Below are 15,741 nucleotides of genomic sequence, written 5' to 3'. Positions count from 1 at the left end.
AAAGGAAAGGAAAGGAAAGGAAAGGAAAGGAAAGGAAAGGAAAGGAAAGGAAAGGAAAGGAAAGGAAAGGAAAGGAAAGGAAAGGAAAGGAAAGGAAAAGAAAGGAAGAAAGCTAGGGGTCAAGCAAGGCTATTTAAGCAGCAAACAGATGGCAGGGGGAGAAAAGACCCTAGTAAAAGAGAAGGAAGTAAAATTGAGGTCATAGTCACAGCAACAAAATTTAAATTTGTTGACTCTGAGAGTGAGAGCTTTGCCATTCAGATGAATCATGCTTAACCTGGGCTGATGTGTATGTGATAGAGAATGTGTATGTTTAAATATATGTGTATGTGTACTATATGTGAATATGTATGTGTGTGAATGTGTATGTGTGGATATGTATGCATATGCTATATATAATGTACATGTGTGTCATTATGTATATATATGCAAAAGCCCATCATAGACAATCTGTTCATTTTAATGTTCTTGAAATTCTTCATACACTTTGATCTCTGTTACTTCATTCCCTTCAGCATAGATTCTAAGATAGAAACTCTTGCAGACAGATTGCCTGCAGTTGTCACTCACCTGGCCAGATACTAGGAGATTTGGAGGAAATAGGGGCTAGATCCCTCCCTCAGAATCATCACGCGCGCACACACACACACACACACACACACACACACACACACACACACACACATGCATTTTAAATGTATCTGTAAAAGACACAGAGTTTGTCTTTTGAGTCCCAGCTCACACTGACAGATGGGGCTGACCCATGATAATGTTACTGAAGTGTTGGGACAAATACCCCAAATTTGAGAGTCATAAGACATGAATTAAGGAGAAAGCAGTCACGGGAAAAAAACAGAGAAATGTAGATTTACCTAGAGCACGCTGTTGTATTATTATTCTGGGGTTTGCTAGACCCTCTAGTTGTCTTTAAATATGCAGTAACTTTCTACCTCACTGCAGACTGTATTATTCACATATAAATGACACAGAAAAATGAAGATTTATAATAAGCTTAAAGGAATTAGAGATTGGTAGATACTGACCCTCTATGCTATTTTGTCCACTCCCCTGTGGTGATTCCCAAGATATAACTTGTACTCCATCATACCAGCCCTCATGGCCATGCATTCACAATCCACACTACCCCACAATCCACACGCCACACATGGTGACTTCCTTCTCATTTCTCCTTGCCTCTCTTTGTGGTCCCTGCCTCAGACCCCAAGCTCCTGAAACTTTACTCAGCCTCTTTCTCTTCTGCTTAGCCCAGGCTCCAGGCATCACTATTTAACCAATCAGGGATAACAAGGGGGCAAGTTTTACACAATAAAAGTTGGTGTATGTTAGGATCTGGTCATCAGAGACAACCAGATCTTGGAGGCCAGTATTTAACATTTGAATACTCATTTGTAGCAGCACCATACCAATCCCCTACGTTTCTCCCTTTTGGATTAAATAAAAAGGCTCTTTGTCTTAAAATAATATACTAGATAGAGTAAGAACAATTATGAAATAATTATGAAATCTATGGCATAATAATTATATTAACAATGTCCAGTCCATTTGTATTTGTTAACTTAGGAGAAAGTATTCTATTATCTGCCCTATCTGGGTGAGTTCAGAGTTCGGTACTTAAATCATTTCTCATTATCTTCTTGAACTTTAAATCCTTTAACTTTCATAACTCAACATTATCAACCTTAAAATAACCTTTTACAATATTCTCTAAACTTCATAAAACATCTTCCAGACCCTCTAACCTTTACTTACTGTTTTAGTCAGGGTTTCTATTCCTGCACAAACATCATGACCAAGAAGCAAGTTGAGGAGGAAAGGGTTTATTCGGCTTACACCTCCATGTTGCTGTTGATCACCTAAGGAAGTCAGGACTGGAACTCAAGCAGGTCAAGAAGCAGGAGCTGATGCAGAGGCCATGGAGGGATGTTATTTACTGGCTTACTTCCCCTTACTTGCTCACCTTGATTTCTTATAGAACCCAAGACTACCAGCCCAGAGATGGTAGCACCCACAAGGGGTCCTCCCCGCCTTGATCACTAATTGAGAAAATGCCTTACAGCTGGATCTCATGGAGGCATTTCCTCAACTGAAACTCCTTTCTCTGTGATAACTCCAGTTTATGTCAAGTTGACACAGAAAACCAGCCAGTACACTTACTAACCTTAAAATACTTTCTTACAACTTAAACTTTCATATCCTCCAACATTCATAACTTGTATTTACCATCCTTAAAACATCTCCTTGGACCCTAAAACACTTTCTTGGGTCCTTTATAACTTAAGTTTATTTGTGACATTATGTCTATCTAGTCTTCAACACCACCAGAAACTTGAGAAGGAATAAATATCATCTGAGTATGTAGGAAGTGCAGTCAAGCAGCTTCCATGGTTATAGAAAAGACAAGAGAATTGGCTACCTAAACAGTTCCCCAGAATTGTCTCTATAATGTTGGAGCATCCATCTTCAGCCTTCTGGTCCAGTATACCGGACAGACTTTTTGTGATGCAGGAATTATGAAGGATTTGCTTATCCTGTCATAGCAGTTTTGCAGTCAACTCTACTTCATTTAAGTTTGCCCATTTTGGACAGCATTCGTTCTGCAGAGGGAATAGGGCATTTTCTTTGCCCTATTGGTAGTTGATCTCATTAGAAGCCATCAACTAATGAAAATTCCTTAACCATCATCCTTTTTTTTTCCAAGTCCAATGTGGTGTTGCCAGGAGCTGACATTTCTCAATGCCAAAAAGGCCTTAAATTAATAAAAACATTCATAAACACCATTTTCTGTATGTCTGTGAGGTTTTTAAAGACCACCTGTCTATTTATAGAATATCTGAATAGACAAATTTTGTTTTTAAATATTATCTGTTCAAAATAGGAAGCATATTTTGTGATAACCTAAGCTAGTCTAGTATCTAATGTGACCATGAGTTTGACTAACTGACCATTAATTTTCAGTATTTTATTATCCTAAACAGTTTATAATCGCAGCTATTTAAAGAATTGCTACCAAACCTTGCATTTTTTAATGTGCTGCATAAGCAAAATACCTATACAAGAGCTGAAATATGCATGCATTATATTGTAACAAAATTAACCTTAAAGTTTGTATTAATACACAAAGATTCTTACCAATGAAAACCTAAAACCTGTATCAAATACAATAATCCATAACAATGTAAACAAAATAACCTTATTTCAGATTAGCAATATCAAGAGTATATTCAACAATGTACCCTTTATTTCTAAATGTATTCCTATATGTATTCCTATATGATATTTCTATATCTCCCCTCTTTTCTTCTCAATTTCCTTTCCTTATCTAAGAAAGAGAGAGAGAGAGAGAGAGAGAGAGAGAGAGAGAGAGAGAGAGAGAGAGAGAGAAAGAAAGAAAGAAAGAAAGAAAGAAAGAAAGAAAGNGTAAATTCAAAGCTAGCCTGGTCTACAACATGAGTTCTAGAACACCCGGGGCTATAGAGTGAGACCCTGTCTCAAAAAAAAAAAAAATCAAGAAAGAGAGAGAGAGAGAGAGAGAGAGAGAGAGAGAGAGAGAGAGAAAGAAAGAAAGAAAGAAAGAAAGAAAGAAAGAAAGAAAGAAAGAAAGATAGCGTTAGCCAATAATCAGTCACATCAAGTTGGCAGGCAGTGGTATAAAACTTTAATATCAGCTTCAGGATGTATTCATAATTAGAGGATACACTGGATCATTGAGAAACATAAACAAGGAAAATGACTCTCTATGATTAAGGAACTTATAACCTGTATTAAAAGAGTGCTTGTACCTGACACTGTAGGAATGAAGCTGCTTGTGGAATGCTACTGGAGATCTACAGGTGTCCCAATGGAACCTGAATCCAAAGATGACAAGTGGCTGTAAAACATACGAAGGAACTCATAGTGATGGTTTAGGAGAAGAGACTCTGGGAGCTGTTTGCATCCCTGCTTTAAGTGAGAAATTAGCTGGAGGGTGTGATGGTAGAGAGCTATGAAAAGAAACCCCTTACTCCTGGAGATTTTCATTGAGAATGTTGTGGGGACCTGGAAAGGGATATGTGGGCCAGGAGCACAGCCATGGAGCTCTTGAGAGCATGTGACTTAAGGTCAACATTGTGCAGAAACAGGTTTCAAAACTGAATGGAGAGACTGGTGAAGAAAGAAAGTGAAAGATTTAAGGAAGGGGATGTTTGTTGTATGTGGAAGTGCTAGTGTTTAAACTCAGTGCCTTTCACAAGCCAGGTTATCTAACAGCTAAACCTCCAACACTGGCTAGAGCTGGCATAGAAATGCCCTGCAGTTATTTGGCAGCAAAAGGGCATAGAAAATCCTCAAGAAATAATTTTACATCTTTGGTTTTATTTGCTTGTTTTGTTTGGTTTTAACTGGAAATGTCAAAATATGCTAGGAAAGCCAGNAAATCTCTGTAAAAGGAACCAATAAGGGTACCTCATGTAGAATTTGCGCATCTGTGACAGAAGAAACAAAGCTAAGTATTCCTGTCACCTCCTGGTTAGTCTCCTACAGAACAACAACCCTCCTTGACTTTTCCTTCACCTGCCTTGAATATCAATCTCTTCCTTCTTCCAGTATTTGCCGTTGGCCTCAAAGGGCTCTGCCTTGGCACTATGCAACCTGGCATACCTCTTCACTATGCAACCTGGCATACCTCTTTTTTCTGTCTCTGTCTCTCTGTCTCTCTCTCATCTTTTTCTTCCTTTGCACTGCTCTTACATCTAAATTGGCTATGATCTACCTTCAAGAGTGTTTCAGCAAAAGAACCACACCTCAGACTTTCAAAAGGCATTGCTGCTTTTGAGAAACGCAACCCTGCTTCTTGCGCAGCACATTTGAAATCTAGTCCAGATGAGCTTTTATTATTTTGTATCTTCAGTTAAAGCAACGTCGCCCACATTCCACCCTTGGATGGCAAAGTCATCAGCGCACAGCTCTGTGAGATAGGAACTCATGAGACTGGAACCTGTGTATCCAAGGGTAAACATGCAGTCTGAGCCCATACATCACCAACTCCAAAGTCTATGCTGCTCTGTTTGAAGAAAGAAGGAAGACCACCAAGAAACTGTAGATTAATTCAGGCACTCAGATGGGAGCATCAGAAGCAATTCCTGGGAGTTATCTTTGATGAGTCAGGTGTGTGTCAAGGTCCTTACTCTAGGAAATCTTAAAGGAACATCACCCCTGTCTCTCAGTGGAGAAACATGAGGAGGTAAAGTGGCTTAGGAGTCATCAATCTCAAGGCAGCTCACTGTGGAAGGAAGAAGCGTGGGAGTTTCCTTTATCCTGTCAATGGAGGAATGACCATCTCCTCCCTGACACAAGTCCTCTACCTACCCCTCTCTCTGTCTTTAATTTCTTCTAATCCACTGGAGTCATGTTCTTATAAGTATGCTCACTCTGCCCCATATTTAAATGTTTAATCATGTTTCCTTTATTGGTGGTGCCTGGAGTACCACCTTATTGTTTCATCCTTCTATCCCAGTTGCTTCTAGAAACCATGACTTAATATCTCACTTCTGGTTCTTTCATCGTTCCATGGAGTTTGACTTCCAATCCAGTATACCCCAAAACTCTCCCCAAGGAGTCATTAGTCACTATCCTCTACATAGCCAAACATACACAGAGCTCATTCTATTTTCTCCAGTGGTGACATTTAGTCCTTCAGTTTGGCCTTTCCTGAGTTTCCAAGTGACCTTTCCACTATTGTTTTTCCTTTTCCTCTATACTCTTTATCCTGCTCTGAGGTGCACGAACATTCCACTCCCAGGCTATAGTGTTCTTCTTGAACAGAACAGGACAAGTTCTAACTTGTCCTGTGAGTGTAAAAGGAGATTATTAATATTCTGTATATATCAATTAGTGCTGGAAATTAATTCAGACACAGTTGCTCCTTAAACAGCCACTTCCCCCAAATAACCATACAAAGACCTTATAAGATCTCAAAGCCTATGTCTTGGCTGGGCATACACTCAACTAGCTCATCTAGTTAACCTGATCACTTAGCCAGCACGTGGCTAGCTGTACCTTCTAGGCCTGTAGTCATTCATATCCATCTCCCCGCTTGTGTCTCTTTGTGAAAAGCCTTTCTCTTTATTCTTCCCAGAGTTCCTTTCTCCCTATGAGAAAGGTTCATCTTCCTCTCTCTACTGCCCAAGGTTTGCACAACAAAAGCTGGTTGATGTGTGTGAGAATACACCAACACCAGACCAACTCCAACATGTGAGCTATAGACATTATTAGTCATGAAGCTGGTGTGGGCCCCTTCTCTAGTTCTGAAACTAAATCATCCAAATTTTTATCTTCTCATTATTTGCACTTTTCCTTTCACATAACATGCTGATCTAATGTGCACACTTAAGTCCACACAATGATTTCAAATCGAACAGTGCACACCAAAGTTGAACGTCCTCATCACATTCTCTTAGCCCAAAGAGTAACCACAAACAACAAATGAGAAGGCAGAGCCTAAGAGAAACCACAGCAGAGTGGTACATATGGGATGATTCACATGTTCAACTTGATGGATTCTACAATCCCTTGGGAGATGAGCCACACCCATTGATTAGGTTAATTGAGATAACAATACTTAACCAGAGAGGGCAGCCACATTCCATGCACTGGGGTCTTAAACGAGTAAAAAGAAGAATTAGAGCTGAAAATACTTTGCTTTCTTCTTCCCAAATATGGATGCAAAGTTCCCACCTGCCTCAAGTTCCTGACATTATGATGGACTATAACCTTGAATCATGAGTGCCAAAACTGAATTCCTCTTTCCTTAAATTACTTTTCTAAGTTATTTTGACCCAGAATTATGTAAAATAGCTAATATGCTTTGCAATCTTTGATATTCCTAATTATCTATGAGTTGGAACAAGTGTATGAGGATGTACGTCCAACATTGTGCATCACTGCGCAGAACAAAAGTCATTATGCTAAAGCTTTCTTTGCTTTGCTGAGACATCTGTCATCAGATTCACAACCCTGTCAACCACTGATCTTTTCACTTTGTAGTTTCACCTTTTTTTATATGTCAAATAACTTGAATTGCATAGAATGACCCTTTTAATTCAGTAATATACACATAAGGCTCTTGGATGTCTTTATATGGTTAGGTATATTGTTTTCAGGAATGAGTAACAGTCCATAGTGTGGTTGTGAGACCTTGGTCTTTTCCTCTGAAGGCATTCAGCTATATCTCCACTGACATTTGAAAAAATACCAAATCCTATGATTCAAAGGCTAGGTGTGGTGATCTACCCAAATTAATTCTCACACTGGGGTTTCTTTTTCTCTTTTAGTCTAGGGGGCACCCCCATAAGTAGTTTATTAAGATGATGACAAATATAATCACATCTGCGTTTTACAACCTGACCACATATGACAAATACATCATGGGAGGCTGTTGTTATGGGCAATGGTGAAAAAGAGGTGTTTCAGGGTCTGCTTGGATCCAACACAACTGAAAAGCCAGTGCAGGAAATAAATGATTATTTTTATCAAGCCACTACCAATTGATCAGGGATGCAGAACAGACTTGGGAGTTGAACTGTGACTGTAAGCCAAAAAGTTACAGAGCTTTTAAGTACAAAAATAAATCACAAAAGCCACATTTGTGGGGTTTTTGTCAAGTTACAGTTTGATTTCCCACCCATAATGATTCAGGGACAGGGGACTTTCCTAGGAAAGTCATGGTATGCTATTCTGTTCTCATTTGCAGCTTTATTCATCTGTAGTGGGACAACTTGCCGAGTGCTCATGTCAAACAGGATTTCAGGGAGGTCTTGGGATTTTAAACTTCTTTGAGCCCCTATTGAAAAATGGAAGTCTTATTCAAAATGGCTTCAGTTTGGTTGGGACCATGACAGTCGGAACACACAGACCCCAGGCACACATGACAGAGTTTTCTGTTATATCGTCAGATTCAATCCTATGATTCAGAGGCTTAGAAACCAGTCCCAGATCCCCCTTTCATCACTCACAGCTCTGTATCTGATGCTTCCAAGGGTCTGTGCCAAAGGCAAAGCTAGATGCCAATTAAAACTATAAGACACCACTTTAATCATTGCAATAAGTAAGAGGGTCCAGCATGAGCCAAACACAAGTTTGTAGAGATGATTGGAAGCTTTAGCAATTGAAGGAGGAAAGGGGATGTAGGTAAGGAAAGGGCAGTTGGAGAAATGGAAACCAAGAATATGAAAGTACAACCAGGATATCCACATTTGGACTCAATCCCTCCACTGAGACTGGGACACAGGTCTATGGGATTTCTCATCCTTGAGAAAGGCACTGATGTATAGTAGAGGATCATACTTACATGAGTCAGGATAGGAAATGAGTCAGAATTCTAATTCAAGTTTAGTAAATGCTTTAAAAAAACAGGGTCTAGGGCTTATGTTCAGGTATTTGGAGAAATAGATTGTAAATTTTTTGTTACCCTTGAGCTTTCTCAGGCAGGTACCTAATGGATATTTGCATTCATTCTAGGGACAAGGCCTTGAGCTGTTAGAGATCGTGATAAGTATCAGTTCACATCTATTAATGTAGAAGGGGGAGAGAATCCAAGTCATTTGTGCTGACTATGTAGTGTATATAGATCAAAGTTGAGGCCTGGTGGAGATGGGAAACCAAGCAGAACCTACTGGGCAAACACCCATTGCTTCCCCATTCCCAGTCAACCTCAGATATGCTTTTTCTAAATCCTGTGGCTCCAGCCTTTGCAGATCTAAGCAAGCCCTTCAGCTGGATCTCTAACTGGTTCCTCTTATATTTTAAAGAATGAAGGTAATTTCTCAGGGTATGATGATCACCCTAAACTCCTGGCTGTTAGATGAGGAAATATAGTAGCTTCAAGAGATCAGCCAGTACTAATTTAAAGTGGTGCCCTTAGTCCTCAGTAGGCTTCCAACTTTTACATGCAACCTGAGGCAATCACATTATAAAGAAGAAAGATTTATCCTGGATCATGGTTTTAGAGGTCTTAGTGTATGATCAACTGGTGCTGTTGCTTGACCTGCGATGTAACTGAGAATCAGGATAAGAATATAAGGAAGCAGTTCATCTCATGGCAGAGAGAGAGAGAGAAAGAGAGAGAGAGAGAGAGAGAGAGAGAGAGAGAGAGAGAGAGAGAGAGATTGATTGCAGAGTGCAGAGCACACCATCACTTCAACGCATGCCTCAGTTATCTACCTTTGTTCTACAAGCCCCCACCTCCTAAGTGTTTCAATTCCTCATTTAGTGGCATAGTTTGAGACTAAGCCTTTAGCACATGGACCCTTAAGGAATATTTTATGTCCAAACAACAGTAGTAAGGAGTTAAAGTGTGTCTGCACAACCTGTGTGGTTTGTTCCCTGAATATTACACTCAGCAGCCATGTGAGAATTTGAATATGGCTTTCATCTGACTGCAAGACTTGCCTTGCATCCCAGGTGCAAATACGGTCAGAATAGGAGCCAAGTGAGTATATGCAATATGGTTGAGCTGTTATATAACTTCTGAGTTAGGGTAGAAGGGATGTCTGTACATTCAAATTAGAAATGGTGGTACATGTAATTCTCTATATGAAAGCTTTAAAAGGGAGTAATTAGCATCACAGCAGAGAGAGAGAGAGAGAGAGAGAGAGAGAGAGAGAGAGAGAGAGAGAGAGAGAGAGGAGGTTCTGACTGAAAAAAGCCTTCAGTCCTCTGCTGGGGAAAAAAAAGGAAATTTCTTGCTGCTATAGGAATTTTGTAAGACCTGGGTGCAGGGTCGGGGTGCGGTAGAAGGAAAGATTCCATACCAGGTACTTAATAAGTAGCCCTTTACACAAATTAGCTTACATGCTAGAAATCCTCCAGATGTGAGGTGGGTTGTAGAAGTCAGAAAGGTACCAGATAAGAGTGAAGTTACAATTCAAGGCTCCCCTTGAGCAGCAGGGGTCTGGGGCTGTCCTCCTTGCTCAGGGTCTGAGGGCTCCACCAGTTATAGCAGGGAACTACTGTAAGATCAGAAGTTGACCTCAGCCTTTAGATCTCAAAGGCACTCCCTGCAGAAAAATAGTCTTATAACTCGGTTGCTTTACCCAGAATTCCCTTGTCCCAAATGCTTTACAAAGTAACTGGAACATTAGACATGGTGCCCCAAAAGCTCTAGTCCTGGCTATCCAGATGGCTGAGGTAGAAAGGTCTCAAGTTCAAGATGTACTTGAGCTGCAGATAGTTTAGGGCCAGCCTGGGCAACTCAATGAGACCCCTCTCTCAAAGGAAGAAGACATTCTTTTTGAAGAAAATTGTAGATATAATTTAGTGTATAGTATATTGCCTTGCATATGTAAGCCCATAGTAAATCTCCAGTACTGTAAAATAAATTACTAAGTAACCAAAAAATCGAGATCCCAAGTTTGCTGCAGAGAGTTGCTCACTTGGATAAAGTTTATCTCATGATGGTTCACAGTGTGACAGTACACTCTTCAATGTGGCCATAAAGTTACTTCAGTATTGAAGGTTACAGTCTAGGAAAGGGTTAATGTAGGGATCAAGGGGTTACATTAAACCCTTTAAGAATGACTCATTCAGAAAGAATCTGAACCTTACATACTGCTCAACACTCTTGCATGATCCTGTTGTGAAACCATTTTCTCTGGAGCTGTACAGAAGCCCCAACTATGTTCTGCAGCTTCCAGAACTGTAAACTAAATACTTTTTTATAAAGCATCCAGACATGGGCATATTCTTTTCTTTTTGTATTGTTTTGATTTAATTTGGTTTTGTGTTTAATGGTCTAGTGTAGCCCGGGCTTGCTTTGAATTTGCTATGTAGTTGAGGCTAGCCCTACATGATGTCTGATTCTCTCACCTTCATCTGCTAAATGTTAGCTTTATTGGTGTGTGCCACCAAGCGCAGAATTGTCACATTTACTGATGCCGGCAAATCATGAGAAAGAGAGTGGGCAAAGGCAGTGAGTGGCCTGACACCACAGCGTCCTTTCTCATGGGGAGGAGAACCGACCACAGAACACAATCCCACTGGTCCTGCTGTGTTGGATGAAGAAAAGGAAAGGGTGGTTGGCACAGAAGTAGGGGACCATACACCTAAAACCTATATTGGCTGCAGTGGCAGCTGCAGCTTCTGTGCCCTCCTCATTGACCTCCACAAAGGACTTGTGAACGACCTTGGACAGAAACAAGCCTTCTTTAGATGCTATTCCTGAAAAGTCTGCCATGCCCTCCTCAAAGGCATCAGTCATGCCCAGCCTGCACAGGACATCTTTCATGTCATAGTTCTCCTCCAGTTTAAACTTTGGGAGGAAAACCTCCACCTCTTCTTCTTCCATCTTGTCCAGCCTCGTCCACTCTATGAATTTCTTGTAAGTTATCTCCTTTTCCACCTAGAAGACAGTTCAAGATCTTAGGTCAGTGCTCCTGAGGGAGACTCTGTATGCCCAGGGAAGTGTGGTTGTAACTTAATACGGTATCTGGGAGGGGGTAGGGAGCAGCTCTGTTCCCTTTGCTAAGCATGCTTCAGGCTCCCGGTTCCACCCCAGCACTGCAAATGAGTAGAAGATAGAACATGATCATGGGCACCTAGGAGAGCTCCCCCTGCAGAAACCCAAATGCCACTCTTTCTCCATCACAAATCCATCAAGGCCCCATGCTCCTTACCGTACTCAGTTCAACATCTTCATCTGGAAGCATGATGATCATGTTCAGCTCATTGCCAACATAGGGAAGCATCAGAATGTTGGTGGATATCTCTTCCACATAGGTCATCTTAAAGGTAGACTTCTGAAACATCATTTGCACAGGTTTCTCCTCATTCTGTAAATCATGGATAAATACTAAGTAGAAAGAGACACCATGATAACTTCAGATAACTGAGATAGCCACTCTGCCTATGGAAACACTTTCTATTAAACTTTTGATTGAACATTCCCTCAGTCCCTCAACCTCTGGAGTCATTTAGATCTTACATGTACCTCATAGGCTCATTTTTCAAGGTGTGGTCCTCAGAGTAGAGTTTTGGAAGGAGGTGGAATCTTTAAAAGGTGGAACCTAGTGGGAGGGGTATTTAGGTCTTTGGGATGTGTCCCTGAAATGGATTGTGGGACCCTGGCCTCTTTTTTCCTTTACTTAACTTTCTGGCCTTGAGGAGATTCATTTTGCTCCCCATCTGATCCCACCATCACCTGTCAGCACCCCTATAACAGGCCTAAGTCATGGATTTATCTCATTGGGAATTGAAACCCCTAAAAGTGAGTCAAATGAACCTTTTCTCTTCTTAAGTTGATTATTTCCATATCTGTTAATACAGTGTCAAAATGTTGACTGACTCAATCTCCAAACAGGTTGGATGTCCTATCTCTTAGGATTCTAAACATATATTTTACTTTCCATTTGAGGCCTTCATTTAAAGAGAAAGAAAACCTCAAATTAAGATAAGGCAAGAACTTGATACTCTCTTTTTTCAAATTTGATCCTCCTATAATTATTTTCTGTTTTAGTCCGTGTTCTTTTGCTGTGAAGAGATACCATGTCCACAGCAGTCTTTTAAAGGAAAACATTCAATTGAGGCTGGCTTATAGGTGCAGAGGTTTAGTCCACTATCATCATGTTAGGAAGCATGGGAGCACACAAGAAGACATGGTACTGGAGAAAGAGCCAAGAGTAGAGTTCTACCTCTGGATCAGTAGGAAGAGCTGGAGGAGACAGGACTACTGGGCCTGGCTTTAACATCAGAAACTCTAAAGCCAACCCCCAGTGACACATTTCCTTCAACATTGTCATATTTCATAATGCCACTCCCTAAGCATTCTAATATATGTCTAGGGAGGTCATCAGTGACACATTTCCTTCAACATTGTCATATTTCATAATGCCACTCCCTAAGCATTCTAATATATGTCTAGGGAGGTCATTCTTACTTAAACCACAATATCATTCCTTATGCTCCTTCTAGTTGTCAAAACCATCACCTCTCTTTCATTCATTCCTTTCTCACACCCTTCATCTGCCCTATCACCAAATTGTATTGTCTGTCTCTTTGAAATATAACCAAAACCTGACTTTATTTTTAAACCTTGGCCATCATCAGCACATCCCTGGGATACTTTGATGACCTCCTTGTCACTGACCCCAGCAACAGCAGGCATACATTCTAGCACAATGCATGTCAGACCATGTCACTCTAGTACAACACCCCAGGATGGTGATGCTCTTCGGTCGTGACCCCCCACAGAGGTTGCATATCAGACATCCAGCATCTCAGATAAACATCTACAATTTACAACAGTAAAAAGATTACAGTCATAAAGTAAGAACAAAAATAGTTTTCTATCTGAGGGTCATTACCACATGAGGAACTATATTAAAGGTTCACAGCATTAGGAGTTAATGCCTTGTGAAAAACAGAGTAGCTTTACTTCTGAGTCAGCACACCATTATGAATCAAATGTGGCAGTGAAGGCCATTTCTGTCGTTGTGTTCTCTCTTTATCATGTCTGCCAGAACTAGCCTTGAGCCAAGCAGTCACCTGTCCTTGTCACTTCAGCCATGTCCTTGGCCTGCAACTAGCATATTTTAGCCAGAACAGACCAGGATATAAGAATTCTTGATCCTGTGACCTGTATATTTTCTGTCACAACTACTCTCATCTGCCATTGGAGCCTCTGTCAATAGCAAGCAGGATTGTGTCCTAATGAAACATTGTCTAGGAAAATGGGCCTGGGCTGGCATTGTCCATAACCTACATGGTGTTGATCTTTGCCCTCAGCAGTTCTTTCCCTCTATACCTCTAGTTATTAAAGCCTCCAATCACATAATATAAATAGGCCCAATCTTAGTACTTTAATGATTCACTTAATTTGTGTCTATAACTCCTATCCATTTAGTAATGTGGCATTTAAGTATACGTCCTTACACAAAATCTTGTAGTTTTTATCCCTAACTACTGCCAAGTACGTTATACTGGTAACTGTCATGTGCTGTTTGAGCTTTCTGAGAAGTTGTCCCCGTAAGAGAGGGGCCTCTCCCTTCCACATGTTTACAAACCAAACATGTTTATGTCAAGTGTTCTCCTAGGGATCATCTGTCCCCTCCCCCCAGCTCTGTAACAAGAAAGGCAGGAAAGTCCAAGGAGATAAACACGTCATCCTTGAGAACAATTAGGTTGTTTTAGTGTTTATTCTACAACATAAAAGTACCTACTAGGGAGCAAGCAGATATCCATGATGTCATACAAGATGAAAAGAATGAGAGGAAATTCCCACTGGTTACTGGAGAGTCCTTGCCTAGCTACCTCAAGGCATATGAAGCACAGGCGACACAAGACAGTCTTCTAGTGTGTTTTAGAGGCTGATGTAAACAGGGAACCACTCACCACTCACCTTGGTGACTTGGAAAGGCATTTCTTGAGTGTCCTCTTTGTTAAACTGCTTCTCCCAGTTTCCTTTGAAGTAGATGGCATTCACAAGGACCAGTGGAGTGTTTGAATTCACCGAACCTGAAGATATCAACTCTGTAATTTTATCTGAAAGGAAGAATTAAAAAGCCAGTTAGCTAAAATGCGTCTGATACATGCACAAGGCTGCTATGCAGAGGGGCCAACTTCTTGAATGGCCAAGTACACATTTAAGGGATTTCACTGCCTCTCGAATATTGGTCAGGAATTTGTTCTTAAAGCAACACAACCATCACTGAAAAGAAAAGGAGCACAGCTTTCAAAAATTCTGAGAAGAAAAAAAAATTAAACAAAAGAAAATATCCTAGAAACAAAAACATCAATGTTCCAATTAATACATAAAATGTACGAGTGAGTGTTAGTACATACAGTATGAATCCTTAAAATGTGAGCTAGAAAGAGGAAATTTTAAGTACTTTTAAAAATGGAGTGTTTGCAGGGATTTAGAGTGTTTATCCTCTAGCAAAGAACCTACTTCTAGGTCAAGTGGCCCCCAAATATCTGCGATTCCAACCTCAGGGGACCTGATGCTCTCCTCTGGCTCCCACGGGTGAACATACATACTCACCCCCATATACATACACATAATTTAAAAATAATTGCTTAAAAATGTTTCGGATAGACTCCAAATTTAAAAATAGGGCTAAGGAGATAGCTCAGTCATTAACGTGTGTGCTTTGTAAGCACAAAGGCCTGAGTTCAACTAACTCCCAGAACCCACATAGACAAAGAAACAAACCAAAACCAAGGTGATGTGATCATGCGTATTTGAAGTCTCAACACTTTGGAGGTAGACTCAGGCGGATCTGTCAAATCTATTGAACATCCAGCACAGCCTACTTTGTGAGTTCCAGTTACACGAGAGGCTTTGACTTTTAGAAAAGACACAGAGATGGACAGTACCCGAGAAACAACAGAAACACGTGCACATGAACCCACACATGAACACACAGGTGAGCGTGCACATGCACACACACACATGCACAACAACATTTGGATCAATAAATATATTAGCCTCTCTCTGAGAAAGATTGCATGTGTTGAAAAATAACACAGAGTCCCACACATATGTATAATTTCCTGTATTGGGTTTTAAAACCTCAGTTTAAAATTAGATGAGCAGATATGCAGTGTTCCTTACAAGTATACAGCACAGCTTAAAACCACAGATGAAAGAGGGCAAGTCCTAGCCTGGCATGGTGGCGCACGCCTTTAATCCCAGCACTTGGGAGGCAGAGGCAGGCGGATTTCTGAGTTCGAGGCCAGCCTGGTCTACAAACT

The 15,741-nt window shown here is 40.6% G+C and overlaps 1 protein-coding gene across 1 annotated transcript in view; it reads right to left on the bottom strand.

The window, feature by feature from the left end:
- Positions 1 to 10,765: 10,765 nt before the first annotated feature.
- LOC110333952 (serpin B6-like) overlaps positions 10,766 to 15,741 on the bottom strand; it is a 16,147-nt gene continuing 11,171 nt past the window's right edge. Inside the window, exons 5-7 of the mRNA XM_021215747.2 lie at positions 14,387 to 14,529; positions 11,667 to 11,822; positions 10,766 to 11,392 (exon numbers count right to left, since the gene is read on the bottom strand). Coding sequence (XP_021071406.1) covers positions 10,994 to 11,392; positions 11,667 to 11,822; positions 14,387 to 14,529 — 698 coding nt within the window. The 3' untranslated portion in view covers positions 10,766 to 10,993. The remainder of the gene's footprint in view (positions 11,393 to 11,666; positions 11,823 to 14,386; positions 14,530 to 15,741) is intronic.

The sequence above is a fragment of the Mus pahari genome, chromosome 16 (genome assembly GCF_900095145.1).
Source record: "Mus pahari chromosome 16, PAHARI_EIJ_v1.1, whole genome shotgun sequence".
Lineage (NCBI taxonomy): Eukaryota > Metazoa > Chordata > Mammalia > Rodentia > Muridae > Mus > Mus pahari.
This window is presented reverse-complemented; position numbering and strand designations above follow the sequence as displayed.